Source organism: Nelusetta ayraudi, unplaced genomic scaffold (genome assembly GCF_046127955.1).
Source record: "Nelusetta ayraudi isolate G7.1 ecotype Tasmania unplaced genomic scaffold, CSIRO-AGI_Nayr_v1 ptg000135l, whole genome shotgun sequence".
In the NCBI taxonomy this organism is placed as follows: domain Eukaryota; kingdom Metazoa; phylum Chordata; class Actinopteri; order Tetraodontiformes; family Monacanthidae; genus Nelusetta; species Nelusetta ayraudi.
This window is the reverse complement of record NW_027466185.1, coordinates 16,451,359-16,467,778: the sequence shown is the minus strand read 5'-3', so window position 1 is coordinate 16,467,778 and position 16,420 is coordinate 16,451,359. Positions and strand designations below refer to the sequence as shown.

The 16,420-nt window shown below is 42.7% G+C and overlaps 1 protein-coding gene and 2 long non-coding RNA genes across 3 annotated transcripts; 1 reads left to right on the top strand and 2 right to left on the bottom strand.

Moving 5' to 3' along the window:
* Positions 1-285: 285 nt before the first annotated feature.
* On the bottom strand, positions 286-997 carry LOC142905078 (uncharacterized). Its single transcript, XR_012929497.1, has 2 exons — positions 856-997; positions 286-691 (listed from the first exon to the last, which is right to left on the bottom strand). It is a non-coding gene; the product is annotated as an uncharacterized LOC142905078 (long non-coding RNA).
* LOC142905076 (uncharacterized) lies at positions 655-1,248 on the top strand. The gene is made up of 2 exons (XR_012929495.1): positions 655-792; positions 879-1,248. It is a non-coding gene; the product is annotated as an uncharacterized LOC142905076 (long non-coding RNA).
* A 194-nt stretch (positions 1,249-1,442) lies between these two features.
* LOC142905064 (major histocompatibility complex class I-related protein 1-like) lies at positions 1,443-11,011 on the bottom strand. Its single transcript, XM_076051559.1, has 6 exons — positions 10,839-11,011; positions 6,730-6,996; positions 3,821-4,096; positions 3,105-3,407; positions 1,725-1,826; positions 1,443-1,594 (listed from the first exon to the last, which is right to left on the bottom strand). Exons 1-6 carry the CDS (start codon positions 10,945-10,947, stop codon positions 1,551-1,553), a joined length of 1,101 nt encoding a protein of 366 aa, XP_075907674.1. The 5' UTR covers positions 10,948-11,011; the 3' UTR covers positions 1,443-1,550.
* Positions 11,012-16,420: the final 5,409 nt, after the last annotated feature.

The following is a 16,420-nucleotide window of genomic DNA, read 5'->3' as shown; positions in this document are numbered from 1 at the left end:
TGAGGTCGCTAAAGTGTTATAAATGCCAATTGCAACGGGATATTCCACATTGTGTCGGGTTTAAAATTGCTTTTTGAGGTTTTTCAAGTTGCACTTTCAAATATTGGGTCGGGCTTTGGGCGGACCGAGATCTCCCGATGAACGCACAGACGAAATTTGGAGTCCAAGTAAACATCGTTTTTGGTTGAGATGTGTTTTCAATATAAATGTCGAGATTTCTTAATATTTTCAGCACCATACCAACTCGCAGCGCTAGAACTTTACGGGCTCGCTCAGAACAGTAAGTAGTTTAGTTGCGTTTATTTATTCATCAGTTACTACATCAATACAAACAAGTTATGTCGTTATGCCTCCGAATAATCAAACGGTATTGATTTACTCCGATCAAAAGTGGATTTGAAGTCAACAATGCTTATTAACTGAAACTTCAAATTAATGTTGTTATCTGTTCACATAAAAAACAACAACATTTAAATTACATGACGGTGGCAGACGCTGTTTCTAGTTTCTCATATGAAAAACAACTGTCCACTGATCACCTCCTGGTGGTGGATTAGATGCGATCAAAGGGGAAACGGGGTCAAGGAACCAGTGAACCCAAACAGGTAGTTGTGCAGGTAAAGTTGGAAATGCTTGATGACCGTCTGTCAAATCTTTAACCGCCACCTTCCAGAAGAGCTTTTCATCGGATCTGAGTGAATGTTGGAGACACTGAGTCAAAATGGAATGGACTGTTCAAGCTGAGGTCAACAGAAGGTCATGGATGCCTGTCAGGGTTGCACCTTTAATAAGGCCAATTTTAGTGATTTTCACACTGGACAGTTCAAATATCACTTGCACAATAACTGTACTTACATTGAACTATTTTTTACATTCAGATTTTTAAGATGGTTATCCTTCCATTCAGGTCTTTGCATCTGTTTTCCTGGGCATCATGGTTCACCTGGAACTCCAGGGACCGCTGGGTCAGCAGGTTTTCCAGGTTGTGACAGATTTCTAATTGTTTTGTGTGCACTTTATAAATGAACAGGACCTCCAGGCCCAGAGGGGACAGATGGTCTTCGTGGGTTGAGAGTGGATGATCCTCCAGGCAAAGTTGTCTATACTGGTGATACTGGAGCAGGTCAACTGGGACCACACGGCACTGCTCGGCAGCCGGGGAAGACAAGTGAGCCATGGCGCACTCACACATGTTTTGGTTCATGTCTGACATATGAAGAGAGGAAGGAAAGGAGAGCCACACCCACACCATCTAATGGGGTTTGTTAAATTTTACTTTCCTTGTGCTGGTGAAAACATAGCTTGGCAAACAACATGGGAGTGCAGTCAGACACCAAGAGCCTCAGAGTTCAGCTGGAGTTGAAGTGGTTTCATTAAGGACAATGCGTGGCTGACCTGAGTTGTTTCACTCATTCACGGTTTCACTGGCTGCATTTCCATGACAGTTTTTCACAAAATAAATGCGGTATTTCTATAATTTTGACAAAATACAACTGTGATTTGCAGGTGTTTGCACTAAGTGGTGTGAAGCACATAAGCCGCAATTCTCGTCAAATCTTGCGGGACAGGATTATATGAGATGGTTGATGTTTGGCTGGAGAGAAAGACAGAAAAGTCAGCAGTTATCCTTTAATCAACCAACTGGACAGCAGAATCACAATCATGTCAACAGCTTCATTCACTGAGTTGAGACAAGATCTAAAATTAGAATGAAAGAAGCTCACCTTTCTTCAGTCTGTAAATGACGACTGCAATGACACCAAGGATGAGAACCAGGACACACACTGCAGCGATGGCGATGGTGACAGTCTTGTCCATGGACGCCTCTGCCGAGCAGAAAACAATGACGTTAAAAACAATAAATTAATATAAGAGTAAAGCTCAGATGAAGAAGCAGAAAGATGAAAAAAATCAATTTTCCACAGTTTGTTCTCTGCTCGTCTCGCAAAATAGAAGCAAAAATACTCTGACGATGAGCTGATGACATCATCAGTCCTCCAAAATGGATGTGTGCTTCAGTCTAACACTATCCTAGCCTTAAAAAGACTGAATACAATACACAACAACAGGAAGCAAAACTTGACACTGAGGCATCAAAACAAAGAACACTGAGTGCAGCAGTATTCTGCTGTATTCACATTGAACGCGTTTTTGCCGCTGTCTGCAGCGCAGTATGGTGCAGACGAGCGCAGAGCCCTGTGAAGACATCTTGGTGAGTCCAATAGGAGAGCAGCCGGTTCACAGCCAGTTCTGGGGGGGGGGGGGGAGTGCCCAGATGCAGAGCACAGCACCAGTGTTTTAAATATGTGTTAAAACTTCTCTACATCAAACTGTGCCTGACAATATATGAACATAAAGTTGTTGTTTTCTCATATATCTGAGTGTCGGGACGTTATCGCCTTGATTCACATTCTATTTTATACTCTAAACACGGAACGGACTTTGCACGAGTTTACGGCAAAATGGAGAGCAACACACTGAGTAGCAAAGCGGGAGGATGACAGCGCTGTTGTGTGCAAACGGTGGCACAACGAGTTTTCGTTCCTCCGCAGTTATTCAAGCCTCAGGTGCCACCTCAGTGCAAAACACGTAGCAGCTATTAGCTAGTATGAGCACCCGAGCTAACAAGAACGTCAGAGCGCCGAAACCAAGCAGAGTCGCCAACCAGATGCATATCTTTAAGCTAGTCTTGAGTCCCAGAGCTCGGTGTCATATCAGATGTTACACTGGGGACACTGCGAGACACAAGATTTCCCTCAGTTGTTCTCACTCCTGCTCTCTCGCTAACTGACGCCCTGCGCTGCATCTGGCCACTTTTTTCAGAACCGGCTGCTCTCCTATTGGCCGCGCCAAGATGTCGTCACAGTGCGCTGCGCCCGGATTATATATTTTTTTAAATCAGGCGCAAGGCGTAGCGGCGGCAGGCGCCCACCTTGCGCACCGCTCAGGTCGTTGCACGGCGTTGCACTCTTGCGCCATGGCAGCACGCACACAATGAATGGCTGCGCTGCTGCCACCCTGCGCTGGCCGCGTTCAATGTGAATTCAACATTACTCTCAGGTAACTGTGATACCCATCTTCACCACCAGGGTTCCCAGCCTTACCCCAGTTGGTCAGGATCTTGTCTTTGTGCAGTGTGGTGGCCATGTCCTTCTTCTCACCAGCCAGCTGAAACACACACTGGTACCCCCTCCAGTCTCCAGCTTGGTCTGATTCAAGCTTGAGCTCAGCACTCATCTGGAAGCTTCCGTCCTGGTTGGGGAGGATCTCTCCACGCTCCACCCCCTCATGGAGCTCCACCCCGTCTTTGGTCCACGTGAGTGCAGCTCTGCCAGGGTAGAAACCTGTAGCGTGGCAGCTGACTGGAGAGGACGGAGTCTTCTGGAGGAAAGACACTGAGGGGAGCTCTGCACAGTGAAGACAAGGACAATTCACAGGTCACTACCATTCTACTGTCCTACTGTCCCCTTCATCATCATGTGTTTGACTGCACATGAAGACGACTGGAGCGCAGCTGAAAGAAGAGAAAGGAGGAGGAGGAGGAGAGGACGAGAGAGAGAAAGAGAGAGAGAGAGCATGAGAGAGGGAGGGAGAGAGCGAGGGAGAGAGAGAAGAGAGAGGGAGAGAGAAGAGAGTGAGTAGGAGAGAGAGAGGGAGAGAGAGGGAAAGAGAGAGAGAGAGAGAGGAAGACAGAGAGAGGGAGGGAGGGAGAGAGAGAGAGAGAGAGAGAGAGAGAGAGAGAGAGAGAGAGAGAGAGAGAGAGACATCAGGTGATCACACTGTTGCGTCCAATCAGCAGCATCAGGTCATGTGACTCTACCTGTTCTCAGCAGAGAGCTCCTCCCCAGTTCCAAGTACTTCTTCACCCAGTCAGGACACTCTGTGGTGTAATAGTGTTTCCATCTTGCTATATAATCATTGTTATCCCAATTCTGTTTGGTTCTGAAAGCCTGCGGTCTTGCAGCGACCCACGACTGAGTCTTCAGGTCAAATGATATGAAGTCTTCTCCATCATAACCGTACTGGTAAAAACCATCAACCTCTCCAGTCTCATCGTCCCACTCACAGCCGTACATCCACTGAAAAAGATGAACACCTGAGAGGGAGAGCGAGAGAGAGAGAGAGAGAGAGAGAGAGAGAGAGAGAGAAAATTAGATTTTTTTTAAAAGTGATTTTCATGTCAATAAAAACAGTTTCAACATTAAAAAAAAACATCTCAACCAACCAAAGACAAAAGTGTCTCCCACAAAAAGCTCTCAGCTCAACTTGATGATGCAAAGAGGTTGAGAACCAACTTCCCTTCAACAGCACAGCATCAGTGAAACACCAGTGAGCCACAAAGCCTCCAACATCATTCAGGAGAGAATCAAGAGGAAAATCAACTGGGACTCTGGACTCCAGCTGAGAAACAAACATGGAGCTCAGTCCCTCACAGCAACATTGTCCACCTGATGGTTCCTGCTGCTGGAGATGCACCACGGCTCCTTGCACCACAAACTTTCACACCTGACACTTTTTTCACATCTTCTCTCCTTTCTAAGCTGCACCAAAGCAAAAGTGCTTCCACACCAGACTTGGTGACATTTGAGGAAAAGACTTTGTGCTTGTGGACAGAAGAGACACTGAGCAGAAACAACAAGTGTGTTTCCAGCCAGGACTCCTCCCATCAGCTCACCTCCTGTTGAAAGGTGCATTCTGGGAAATCCCCCCCCCCCCCTCTCTCTCTGCCTTCAGCACAACCTCCATTTCCTGTTGGACTCTGCAACAGCAACGTTGTGCTTCCACTATTTCACCTCTGGATCTCTGATAGCTTTGATGTCAGCAGAGACACTGAGAGGATCCTGCTGACAAAGCTGCTTCATTTCCACTGGAGCACAATCCACCACTGGCTGTTGGCTCACTTTCAACACCTTCCAAAAGGTTCAAGGGCCAGTGTGCAGAATGAAAACACTGCAAGTCGCCACAGAATGTGGTGAGCAGCCGACAGCTCCCATGTTGCACTTGTTCAAACGCTCTTGAAAGCAGTCAAATCCATGCAATCTGCCCACACAAAGAAAAGCCTTGTGTCTGCTCTGATCAAGGCTTTCTCTCCACACATCACTTCAACTGACTGTGTTCACCTCATGTGTGCAAGTCAGGTGAGGCTGCAGCTCTGTGTCCACATGATCCTTGTGTGTGCACTTCAAATCACCTCCTGGACATCCAAAGACTCCTGCTGACTCCAGAGTCACTGATTCCATTCACACACTCAGAGACTGGACTTTGCTGTGACCACCATCAGTCGGCCCTGTTCTACTTCCTGCACCATCACACTCTGCTGGGAGGCTTCTAGAGGAGAGCAGCTCTCACCCCCCCCCCCCCCTCATTCACACCATCACTGATGTTGCATTAACACTCTTCAAACAAGCGTCACATCTCTGGCTCTGTTTCCACTCAGCCTGGAGACTCTCAGTTGCAACTCTCACTGAAGCTCATGTGAGGAAAGAGAAAGTTGGAGCCTCTTCCTTCATCACTATTCACTTGTTTCTGTCCAACATGCAAACATCTCCTGCTCTCTTCCACTTGATTCCTCTTTGTTTGTAGGAAAATCCTCCTCCACTTTAACTCCCTTCATGTTTTTGTCTCCTGGAGAAAAGAGGTTCAACTTTCAGCAGTCAAGCTTTTCTCTCCTGACCAGCAGTGACTTGAATGGGAGACACATCAGTGCTGTCAGTCACACTGTCTGTGTGTGTGTGCACTCGCTCTGCTGACCTTGGCTGCTCACATTGTGACCTTGACTAGTTTCAGTGGCAGCATCTTCTGCCTGTTCAGCCCACACTTGACCAAGTTTCCATTTTTCCTCTTTAAAGACAAGGGTTTTTCTTTCTTACCTTGACATGTTTGGGCAGAAGTGCTTCCAAATATGTCAAGGTAAGAAAGAAGAACCCTTGTCTTTAAAGAGGAAAAATGGAAACTCTGAGGAAAGAAGACATCATGGACATAATTGATCCACACTTGACCTGTTTGACCTTCCTCACTGCCTCCTCTGCTTGTGTCTCCTGCAGCCACTTCACCTGTTTCCTGTCCACCTCTGGCCTCACCGTCATCCTCACCATCATCTCCTCTGGACCGCCTCAAACTGCTCTCTTTGGCCCAGGACCGCTCTTGACAACATGTCCCTCTTGACCGCAGCCAAAACACTTCACCAGTCAAGAGTCCTGGGAATGTGTGAGCACTGAACACATCATCTCATCTCATCTGGAACCTCCTCCTGATTTTCAGCCTGAGGCTCATTTTTCTTTCACCGCCGACGATGTTAGAAACAAACTCAGGACTCGGGTGGAATCTTCTCACTGCTTCTGTTGTGAGAGCAACACTGAGCACCACCTGGTTTCTCACCAGACTAAAGAGAGAACATGGATGATTGTTGAGGCTCAGACACACTGTGGCAAAGTGGATCCACTAAGAGGATATTATGGGATGGTGTGACTGAGTGATGTCAGCCAGCTGGACTGCAACGTGGTGCTGAGGAGGCGGCAGAAGCAGCTGCAGTCAACTGACAGTCCTGCACTGCAGCTTCCTGCTCCTCCATCAGCTGAGCTGCATAAACAGTCATTCAGTGTTCTATCCAGGAGGGGGCGCCATCGAGACACATCATCTACGTTCATCAAATACACTGAGAGGTGAAGAGTGGCTGTGTTTCAGTGTGTTGAAGACATTTCATCAGAAGAAAGAGAAACAGAAACAAACCTCCAGTTTGGTTGAAGCGCCCCTTTACATTCTCAATGCTGTCTTTAAACCCCTGCTGGGCACCCTGGAGACCATTATTCTGTCTCCCCCAGTACTGAGGATCAACTTCTAGAACTCTCTTCATCCAGTCCTGTTTGGGTTCCAATTTCTCAGTGTTACTGTCGTAGTGGACAAACTGAGTCTCATCCACCATCCCAACAGCCACAAACTCTGGGAAGTTTTGGACTCCAGAAGACCCAGTGTAGAAATACTGCATGGAGTGTCTCACTGGAGAGAGAGAGAGAGAGAGAGAGAGAGAGAGAGAGAGAGAGAGAGAGAGAGAGAGAGAGAGAGAGCATTAGAAACCACACAACAGTGTCATTTTCCAACTCACCCAATGAGGGAGCAGCACGAGCTTCAGCTTCCTGACAATGTTTGTACTCAATATTTGTGATGATTTTGTGACGCTCAGATAAAATATCCAACAAACGCATTTTATTGGATATACATTGAGCTTGAAACCTCACAGCAAATCAGAAATGCTGCAGGTGACACCAGTGGGATTGTTCCACCATGGAGGCAAAACAACTTTATCCACTTCGTCCATAAACGCCACATTCTGGTCTTTATGTTTGAAACTACTACCACTCAACTTGTTTTTCCTTAGAAATGCTGTTTGCTCAGTTTGGTTCCCATCAGCAGCGCCTCATTTTAGCCAAACATCACTTTTATCGGTCTGACTTGAAACCGGTAGTGTAGCGGGAGCTCCCTCGAGTGGCTACAAGGTGTATTGCAGCCATGACTCTAAATATTATGTCATTTCTCAAATTTATGGCGACCAAAATAAAACCTCGACTGGGTCTCAGGGAATAACTGCTCCAAAGGTAGAAATGAGTGGTAAAATAAAAGACCATAAAACTAATAAGAAGCTAATTTGGATGAATATTCCTCCGAGGAAAGACAGAACAGGAATAAAGACGCCACATTAGAGCTGAACTACACTCACCGAATAAACATCAACTCATGGACAAATATTGTTGGATACAATTAAATAATTTGTTCCAATAGTTGATGGAGACATTCTAACAGAGAAGTAAAACCGAACAACATTTTTCTCTCCATACTTTCGCTTTAGACAGAAACGATCTACATATCAAAGTGTACTAAAAGTTGCCGATGATGAAGAAGTTTGTGTTGCTTACCAGCGGAGGCACGATGGCAGAGGAAGAGCAGGACAATAACCCTCATTTTCAACGAGTCACAATGTTTTTGTTTATTTGTTTGGTGAAGTCCATCGACACACGGCCGCGATCTCCGTCGTTCAGAAATAAAAGTGATTGTGCGCAGGCGCAGCGTTTTGACAGCCACTAGGAAGGCAGTATTTGATGCGTCATTAATAACGAGGCAGAGTTGAATGAAACAGGTTTGCACAAGAAAGTGAAACTCAGGACGGGGGCCAGTCGTAACAGTAACTGCAGTACATGGTCTGTGTTTTTAGTGTCATAATCTGACATTCAGAACCAAGACGCAGTATGCTTCTGAACTTATTTGGACATTGTTATTGATTTTTGATATTGTTACTGATTTCTTGTTACAAGATATCTATTAATTATATTTTTGAGGCCCATGTTTCACCCCACATGATTTAATTAAAATAAAATAAAGTAAAGACTAGGACAAATGTAAAACAAAGAAGTATAACAGTAAAAGGTGTAAACCTGTGGAATGATTTAAAAATAGAAATGAAACTATGTATAACACGTATAACATGTTCAAAGTAATATTTAGAAATAGTATCATTAGTAAATACAACACAAAATTATGAACATAAGTACTATTATTATTAGTAGTACTACTACTATTGTTGTTGTTGTGCAACTGTTGTTTGTTGATGTTACAAATGATAAATTATCATTATTACTTTTAATTATCTTATTTGGTTATCATCATGTCTTTTTGTCTTTCTCCTACTTTATGAATGTAAGAAGGGTAGGAAAAATAAGCAAAGCCTTCAGCCTACACCTTTTCGGTCGATGTATATTATTATAATTATTGTTTAGTTTACTGTATAATAATGCATGTACAGTATTGAAAACTGGCCGAAATAAACTCACTAAACTAAACTAAACAATACACTTAGGCAGTAAATCAATATAAAGTTCATAAAGAACAAGGAAACATGATACAGAGCAGCACCACTGAGTGACCTGTCGTTTGAACTTTGTTGCACATTTATTAGCCTTAAGACGGTAAATCATATTCACATTGTTTTGTTCCCTACTGCCCTGTTCTGTGCTTGTTTTTGAACATACACCTTTAAATGCAATTTTGTGAATTCATTATCACAATAACCTTTTAAACTGTTTCTTCTGTTGTCCTCTATATTTCTTTGAATTTGCATCATTCTGAGCTTTTGTGTCAATATTTAAGTAAACTACATGTCAATTGATGTGTTTGCATTAGAGCTGTCAGTCGATTAAAAAAAATTAATCCGATTAATCGCAAGGTTTTGTCTGCATCTTTAGTCTCTCTTTTGAACGGCAGTTTTTCCCTCTTGGACTGCAGCAATGATTAACTGGCTCCTGTCCTCTACTGCTTAGTATTTTTTCTTTTTCATCTTTCTATAATTAAAATAGAAAAACAGTAGAGGCCCAAGTCTACTGTACCTCCTGAGCATTGCTGCATCTTGCACCTCTGACTGTCACGTGTGGGGTAGCTGCAGCCCAAAGCTATAATTCACTGACGTTTACTCCGCTAGTTGAAGCTACCCTGCTCTGCCTCATCATCACTCATAGACCATGTTGACATGCACAGCTTAATAGAGTATATATGTTAACATAGTCAGTCATATTTCTGGCCTTCTGGGCCTCTAGAGTTTGGGCCTGGTGACATCATGCTTTGGAGGAAGCGGTGGGTGGATGCTCCCAAGACTCCCATGTGGCTGACTTCCACTTTGAAGGTGAATATCTACAAATGTATACTGTAAATAGGAACTAAAATCATAGGATGTGTGACACGACGCCAGTGTGTCTTTTGGTAGCAGTAAAAGTGTTGGAGCAGAAACAAAACGGAGGACAGCTACACAGGCACAGGCACAGTCACAATAACCTACATCCAGGGATAACTGAACCCATAAGCCATTAAAAAAAGAATAAGCAATACAGTGAAACCAACACACAAACTATGGCAAATTACTAGTACATCCCAATCATAAGATTTTTCCAAAACAAGGAATGCAAAACAATTTATGCGTAGGTCATGTTGTGATACACCGCGGACATGGGAAAGAAAGAAAGAACACCAAAAGGACTGCAAGAAAGAGACATCAGGACGACTTACAACAGGCGTGGGCAAACTACGGCCCGGGGGCCATATGTTGCCCATTAAGTTTTTTAATCCAGCTTGCAGAATTTGAAGAAATGATATTAATCCAATGAATTTTTTTTTTTTTTAATCCTCCTATGTGGTGGCTCACGTTCCATTCCATCCATCTGCTGCTGCTCCAGCCCCCTCTGTCACATTTTAGAACCCACTATTGCCCATGAGTCAAAAAGTTTGCTCACTCCTGTCTTAGGTGAACACTCTAAATCCTAAAGTTAGCAGTGTCAGACCACTGTAGAAGAAATGACCACAAGCCAATATCACAGGATCAGAGATTTTAAAACAAAAACATGAGAAGGCCAGAGAAATTTGAAAACGGACGAAGTGCACCATCAGTGTGATGGTCAATAGGCTCATCAATGGGATGAAGGAGAAGCAATCATGCTCTCACATTCTTTGATAAAGGCATTCTATTCTATTCTATTCTCCAGGAGACGCTGGACGGGCACGGACGACCTGTCATAAACCCATCTGGTCTTTCGGGCTGACAGTGTGGACGCAAACCAGCTGTTGGCCCGGCAGCAGCAGTCAGTGAACGGATCTGAGGCAGACCGCAGTCGAGACTCGACGCTCTACCGATATAGACGTAAAAGACGGGCAACAAAGTTCAAGCTGACTTTTCGGCGCAGTTGAATCTCCGAATGAGACTGCGAGAATTTAGCGCGATCTCTTAGCCAACGGTTTCTGACAGATCAGACACCTATGGCGACGAAAGTTGTATTTGTGACGTGAAATGATGTGAAACTGACCTGCGTCACCGCGGTGTTGACAGGCGAGCGCCAGAAGAGACACAAACACCAGGATCTTCATGGCGCATTGAGGTCGATGAGGCGTCACAACAAGAGTAATTCTAAGCATTCGCTGGAGAAACCTAAGAAAATTAAGTTGGCGCTTTCATCTCTACCGTCAGCAGTGAAGGACTGAAGGAGTAGGAAGCGACAGAAGTTGATGTTATCGTCCACCTGAGCCAATGAGAATTCAGTGCGATATCTGACGTCACTCATTACTCGGTAAAATAGAGCCGTAGAGGTTGTTGACGAAAGTGAAGTCGAGGCAAAGTGTTTGAGCCAGTAGTGACGCCTGAGTGAGGACACGTTTCAGCGGAAACGGAGAGTGAAAATCTGCTGCTGACGTCTTGGGTGATTTAAGGCTGATTCGATGTAAAATGAGGAAGAGTTTTCATTGTCTGTGAGCGTCGACTGAGATCTGATGATCCAGAAGAGTCGTTCTGATCTATTCCTTTACTTTTGAGCGAAGTTACATTTGAAAAGGTGACAAGGAGCTCCCACTACTGGACAAAACAATGAGTTGCAGTTTTCTCCAAAATAGTCAGTGTGAAGAACCTCGGAATAATTCTATGTATAATATTACCTCCCGTTCATTAAAACGAGCTGTGCATCTTTTTTTTTATGTTGTTACATTAAAAAAAAAAAAAAAAAAAAAAAAAAGTGCAATGAAGGTTTGACTTTTTTTTGTTGTTGTTACATCACAAATTAGTTGAAATGTAGATTGATTACGCAGAAGAGATGACTCTTCTGGGGGCTCGCCTGGATGGTAAGATATGGTTTTTAACACAACTCAATTTTGTGATGCGCTGTGTTTTGTGTGAGTCCCAAGTGTTGTGTTGTGTTGCCCAAGTTGCTAGAAGCTGGAGCTAGCATTTAAATCTCCCTGCAAGTCTTCCGTGTCTGCACTTCCCCTCTGTGTGTGTTAAAGAGCAGCTAGTGGTTACTACGGCATTGGTCTAGTTTGTGATGAGGTCGCTAAAGTGTTATAAATGCCAATTGCAACGGGATATTCCACATTGTGTCGGGTTTAAAATTGCTTTTTGAGGTTTTTCAAGTTGCACTTTCAAATATTGGGTCGGGCTTTGGGCGGACCGAGATCTCCCGATGAACGCACAGACGAAATTTGGAGTCCAAGTAAACATCGTTTTTGGTTGAGATGTGTTTTCAATATAAATGTCGAGATTTCTTAATGTTTTCAGCACCATACCAACTCGCAGCGCTAGAACTTTACGGGCTCGCTCAGAACAGTAAGTAGTTTAGTTGCGTTTATTTATTCATCAGTTACTATATCAATACAAACAAGTTATGTCGTTATGCCTCCGAATAATCAAACGGTATTGATTTACTCCGATCAAAAATGGATTTGAAGTTGTAAGACAGTCAAATCCACATCCTGAAGTGTTTTCTCTAACAATGGAAGTTCTTCAAAGACAGGGGTTACAACTGTATCAATCTCACCTATTGTAATTAACTTACATGATTTACATGTCGCGGGAAAGGAACCCCCGAGGGCCAAAAGGTATCTCCTTGTGTTTGTTGGATTTGCATTCAGGGACTGTCTCTGCCTTTTGTTTAGAACTTTCCTTTGAAATGTTGTGAGTGTCAGTGTGAGAGGTGTGAAGGTCTTGGTGATCTATTGTTGCTGTGGAAAATTACCCCTGATGACCCAAAAGGTTCCCGAGTAGGAAGAGTTGATCTGATCTGAATCTTTTAAATATGCATTTTAGCAGTGTCTCTGTTCTGGGAGGATATTTAAGGGAAGGAACAAGAATCTGAGGGCGTCTTTCTTTTCTCTCCTTTTCTGGGACCGACTCTCTCTCTCTCTCTCTCTCTCTCTCTCTCTCTCTCTCTCTTCTTCTTCTTCTTTTTCTTTGACTTCTTGATTTTTTCTACCATCATTTTTACACAACCGGTCTGTTACATTTTTGCTGCATTTTTACTCTGGACATCGCAATAAACTGGTATGTTATCCATTCCCCTTCAATATTAACTTGTTGAGACTTTTGTTTCTATGTGGAGAGCAATCTGACATCAGATATTGATTTAGTCTTCAGTTATATGGTAAATTCATTTGAGTAATGCTTGTACTCTTTACCTCTGAGTTGAATAGAAAAGATTGAGTGTCATGTTTTTCTAACTATTGAGTTGGAAGATATAAACCTCTGAACATCTCAACCTAGATGTCTGGGCTGTTCTTCTATGTTAAGAAGGTCACTGAATGCTTTGTCTATATCTGCCATCACTGAACTAAGATAGGGATTAATCAGAATCCCAAAGCCCTTAGTTATATGGTAAGTTTCACTGGACATTATTCAAACCCTTAACCTCTGAGTTGGACAGATAAGATTGGGTATCATGTTCAATAACCTCTGAATACTCCAACCAAGACATCAGGCTATTCTTCCATGTTTAATGAACAAACTGAATAGTTTTGTTAATTTATAGAAGCCATCCCTGAACTGAAGACTAATGTCAGATCACGAGAAGTTTATTATTATTGAGTCTATATTCTTAATTGTTAATCAAGTCTTTCTCTCAATCAATGTATAAAAGTAGAGTTATTATTATCAAATGGAGTCAGATTAAATTAATTATTATGTATTTTACTTTGAAATCCTCACCTTGACACCGGAACGACGGAATACGTATTGGGGAGATATTACTATTTGTGTCTAGATATTTCCTCCCCTACAAAGTCAACAATGCTTATTAACTGAAACTTCAAATTAATGTTGTTATCTGTTCACATAAAAAACAACAACATTTAAATTACATGACGGTGGCAGACGCTGTTTCTAGTTTCTCATATGAAAAACAACTGTCCACTGATCACCTCCTGGTGGTGGATTAGATGCGATCAAAGGGGAAACGGGGTCAAGGAACCAGTGAACCCAAACAGGTAGTTGTGCAGGTAAAGTTGGAAATGCTTGATGACCGTCTGTCAAATCTTTAACCGCCACCTTCCAGAAGAGCTTTTCATCAGATCTGAGTGAATGTTGGAGACACCGAGTCAAAATGGAATGGACTGTTCAAGCTGAGGTCAACAGAAGGTCATGGATGCCTGTCAGGGGTGCACCTTTAATAAGGCCATTTTTTTGTGATTTTCACACTGGACAGTTCAAATATCACTTGCACAATAACTGTACTTACATTGAACTATTTTTTACATTCAGATTTTTAAGATGGTTATCCTTCCATTCAGGTCTTTGCATCTGTTTTCCTGGGCATCATGGTTCACCTGGAACTCCAGGGACCGCTGGGTCAGCAGGTTTTCCAGGTTGTGACAGATTTCTAATTGTTTTGTGTGCACTTTATAAATGAACAGGACCTCCAGGCCCAGAGGGGACAGATGGTCTTCGTGGGTTGAGAGTGGATGATCCTCCAATCACAACACAACATTTTCACTGGTCAGTGAACTGGTCGCGTGACCTCGTATGTCATGTCCGCTGACATGTCAATGTGAAAAAAGCGTATCCATGACACTTTTGTGATATCCCCCTGTATGGATACGTGTGGAAACTCAACCTCATGAGAGCGTCAACACATTTTAGCCATATTTGGGAGGTTTTTCCAAGTTGAGCTGTTTCCATCACCAGTTTTTATAGCCATATTTAGGTTTTGCACAATTCTAGGGGTCATGGAAACGCAGCTTTTTTTTCTGTATGTGCCAGCTAATGTCGTTTGTAGTGCTTGTGGTGTTTCATAGGATGTTTTTATTATGAATTGATTATTAGTCACATGCAGGGATATGCGTCATGTGGTGTAGGTGGGACGTCTTCACCTGGCGGGTTGTTTGAATGAACTGAGAGGGTCCTTTTTTGCTTTTGCTGACTGCTTTTGCTTTGCTTCACTTCATTTTGCTTTGAACTACATTTTTTGATGCTCAAACAAGATGCAAGGAATTATTCAAGATGAAGTCAGCCCACTGTTTGTGTTTGAGCTGCAATAAATCTACAAGGTAATTTGTTTCCAGAGCCGTGACTTATCAACCACTAGCGCGTCCGGCAGGTAATTTTTTCCCTCACTTAGCTTCTGTGCGACTATAGATATTTGGTCCTACGGATAGACGCTCAAAAGTTTCACTGATTTTTCCTTCTAGAAAAAAATAAACACAAATATATAAGGCTTAACTCAGCATGGTTAAATTCAATTCCAAACAAAACAAATATGACAGTTTAGATGAATGCATGAAGCAAGAACTCACAAATAGCAGTGCCAAACATCGCTGGTCTGGTGGACGACTGCAGGTGCAGTGAGAGGAAGACTCACCTGCAGCCACTCACATTTATGCCTTCCAGCAGGAGGGATCAGATCTTCCTCTTCCTCCTCCTTCTTCCTCCTCATCTTCCTCTTCTTCCTCCACTTCATCCCACTTTCCCTTCTCGTCCTCCTCCTCTTCTTCTTCTTCCACCACCTCTTCCTCCTCTTCTTCCTCCACCTCCTCCTCTTTCTCCACCTTTTCCTCTTTTTCCTCCTCCTCCTCTTCTTCTTCCTCCACGTCTTCCTCTTCTTCATCCTTCTCTTCTTCCTCCTCCTCTTCATCCATCTTTTCCTTTTCTTACTCCACTTCTCCCTGTTCTTCTTCCTCCTCTTCCCTTGACTCTTCACTACAGTGTTCGTCAGGTTCCCAGGAGTTTACAGTGAGGATGGAGTCATTAGAGAACGTGGCCGATGTGTTACAGAACAAATGACTTGCAGCCAACGTCACTTTTACTTTTTTGTCATTCTTAAAATCTTTCTCTTCTCTCTGTTCAACAGTCCAGTTACATCCAGGGGAGATTTCACAGCCTGGATATTTGCCATTTTACTGCTGCCACTGAGCTTAATGAGAATGATGCACATCAACCTTGTATGGCATCTCAATATCTATTATCCTTTCAACTTGTTGATGCCATCTGAGTTTTTCTTTTTTTTATTTCTTTTTTAAAAAGCAGGATGTTATCAATAAAGCTAATTGCTCATTTGCTTAGAAAATAAAAAACAAGTGAATCCATGCAGCATAGTTTATTTATTTATTTATTTTTACTTTTTGTGACAAAAAATATTTTTCCTCCACCGTATTTCAAATCAGCCGGTAAAATCACACGTGTTTATGAAACAGTGAATCCAAACACACAGTAACGTCTCAAAGTCTATTATCCTTTCAACTTGCTGATGTTGTTTTTCTTTTTTCTTTCTTTAAGAAAACATTTTATCAATAAAGCTAATTGTTTATTTGCTTAAAAAAAATAAGTGTAGCTTGAATGCATGTAGTGCATTTTATCTGTTTTTATTTTTTGCTTTTTGTGACAAAAAATTAGCTGCCTATTAGCTGGTAAAATCCATAGTACACCAAAAGTAGCGTTTTATTTTTTTATTTTTTTATTCATTTTTTTTTATCAATTTATCAATCCCCCAGAGGGGGAGCTTTGTGTGTTCAGTTGCCAACGTACATACAAGGTCATACAAAAACACAGAGTCATAAAACACAGAGTAAAAGTTATCAACAATGGTAATAATAATAATAACAAAAGTGCACAAATACAGCAAATATCAAAGTGCAC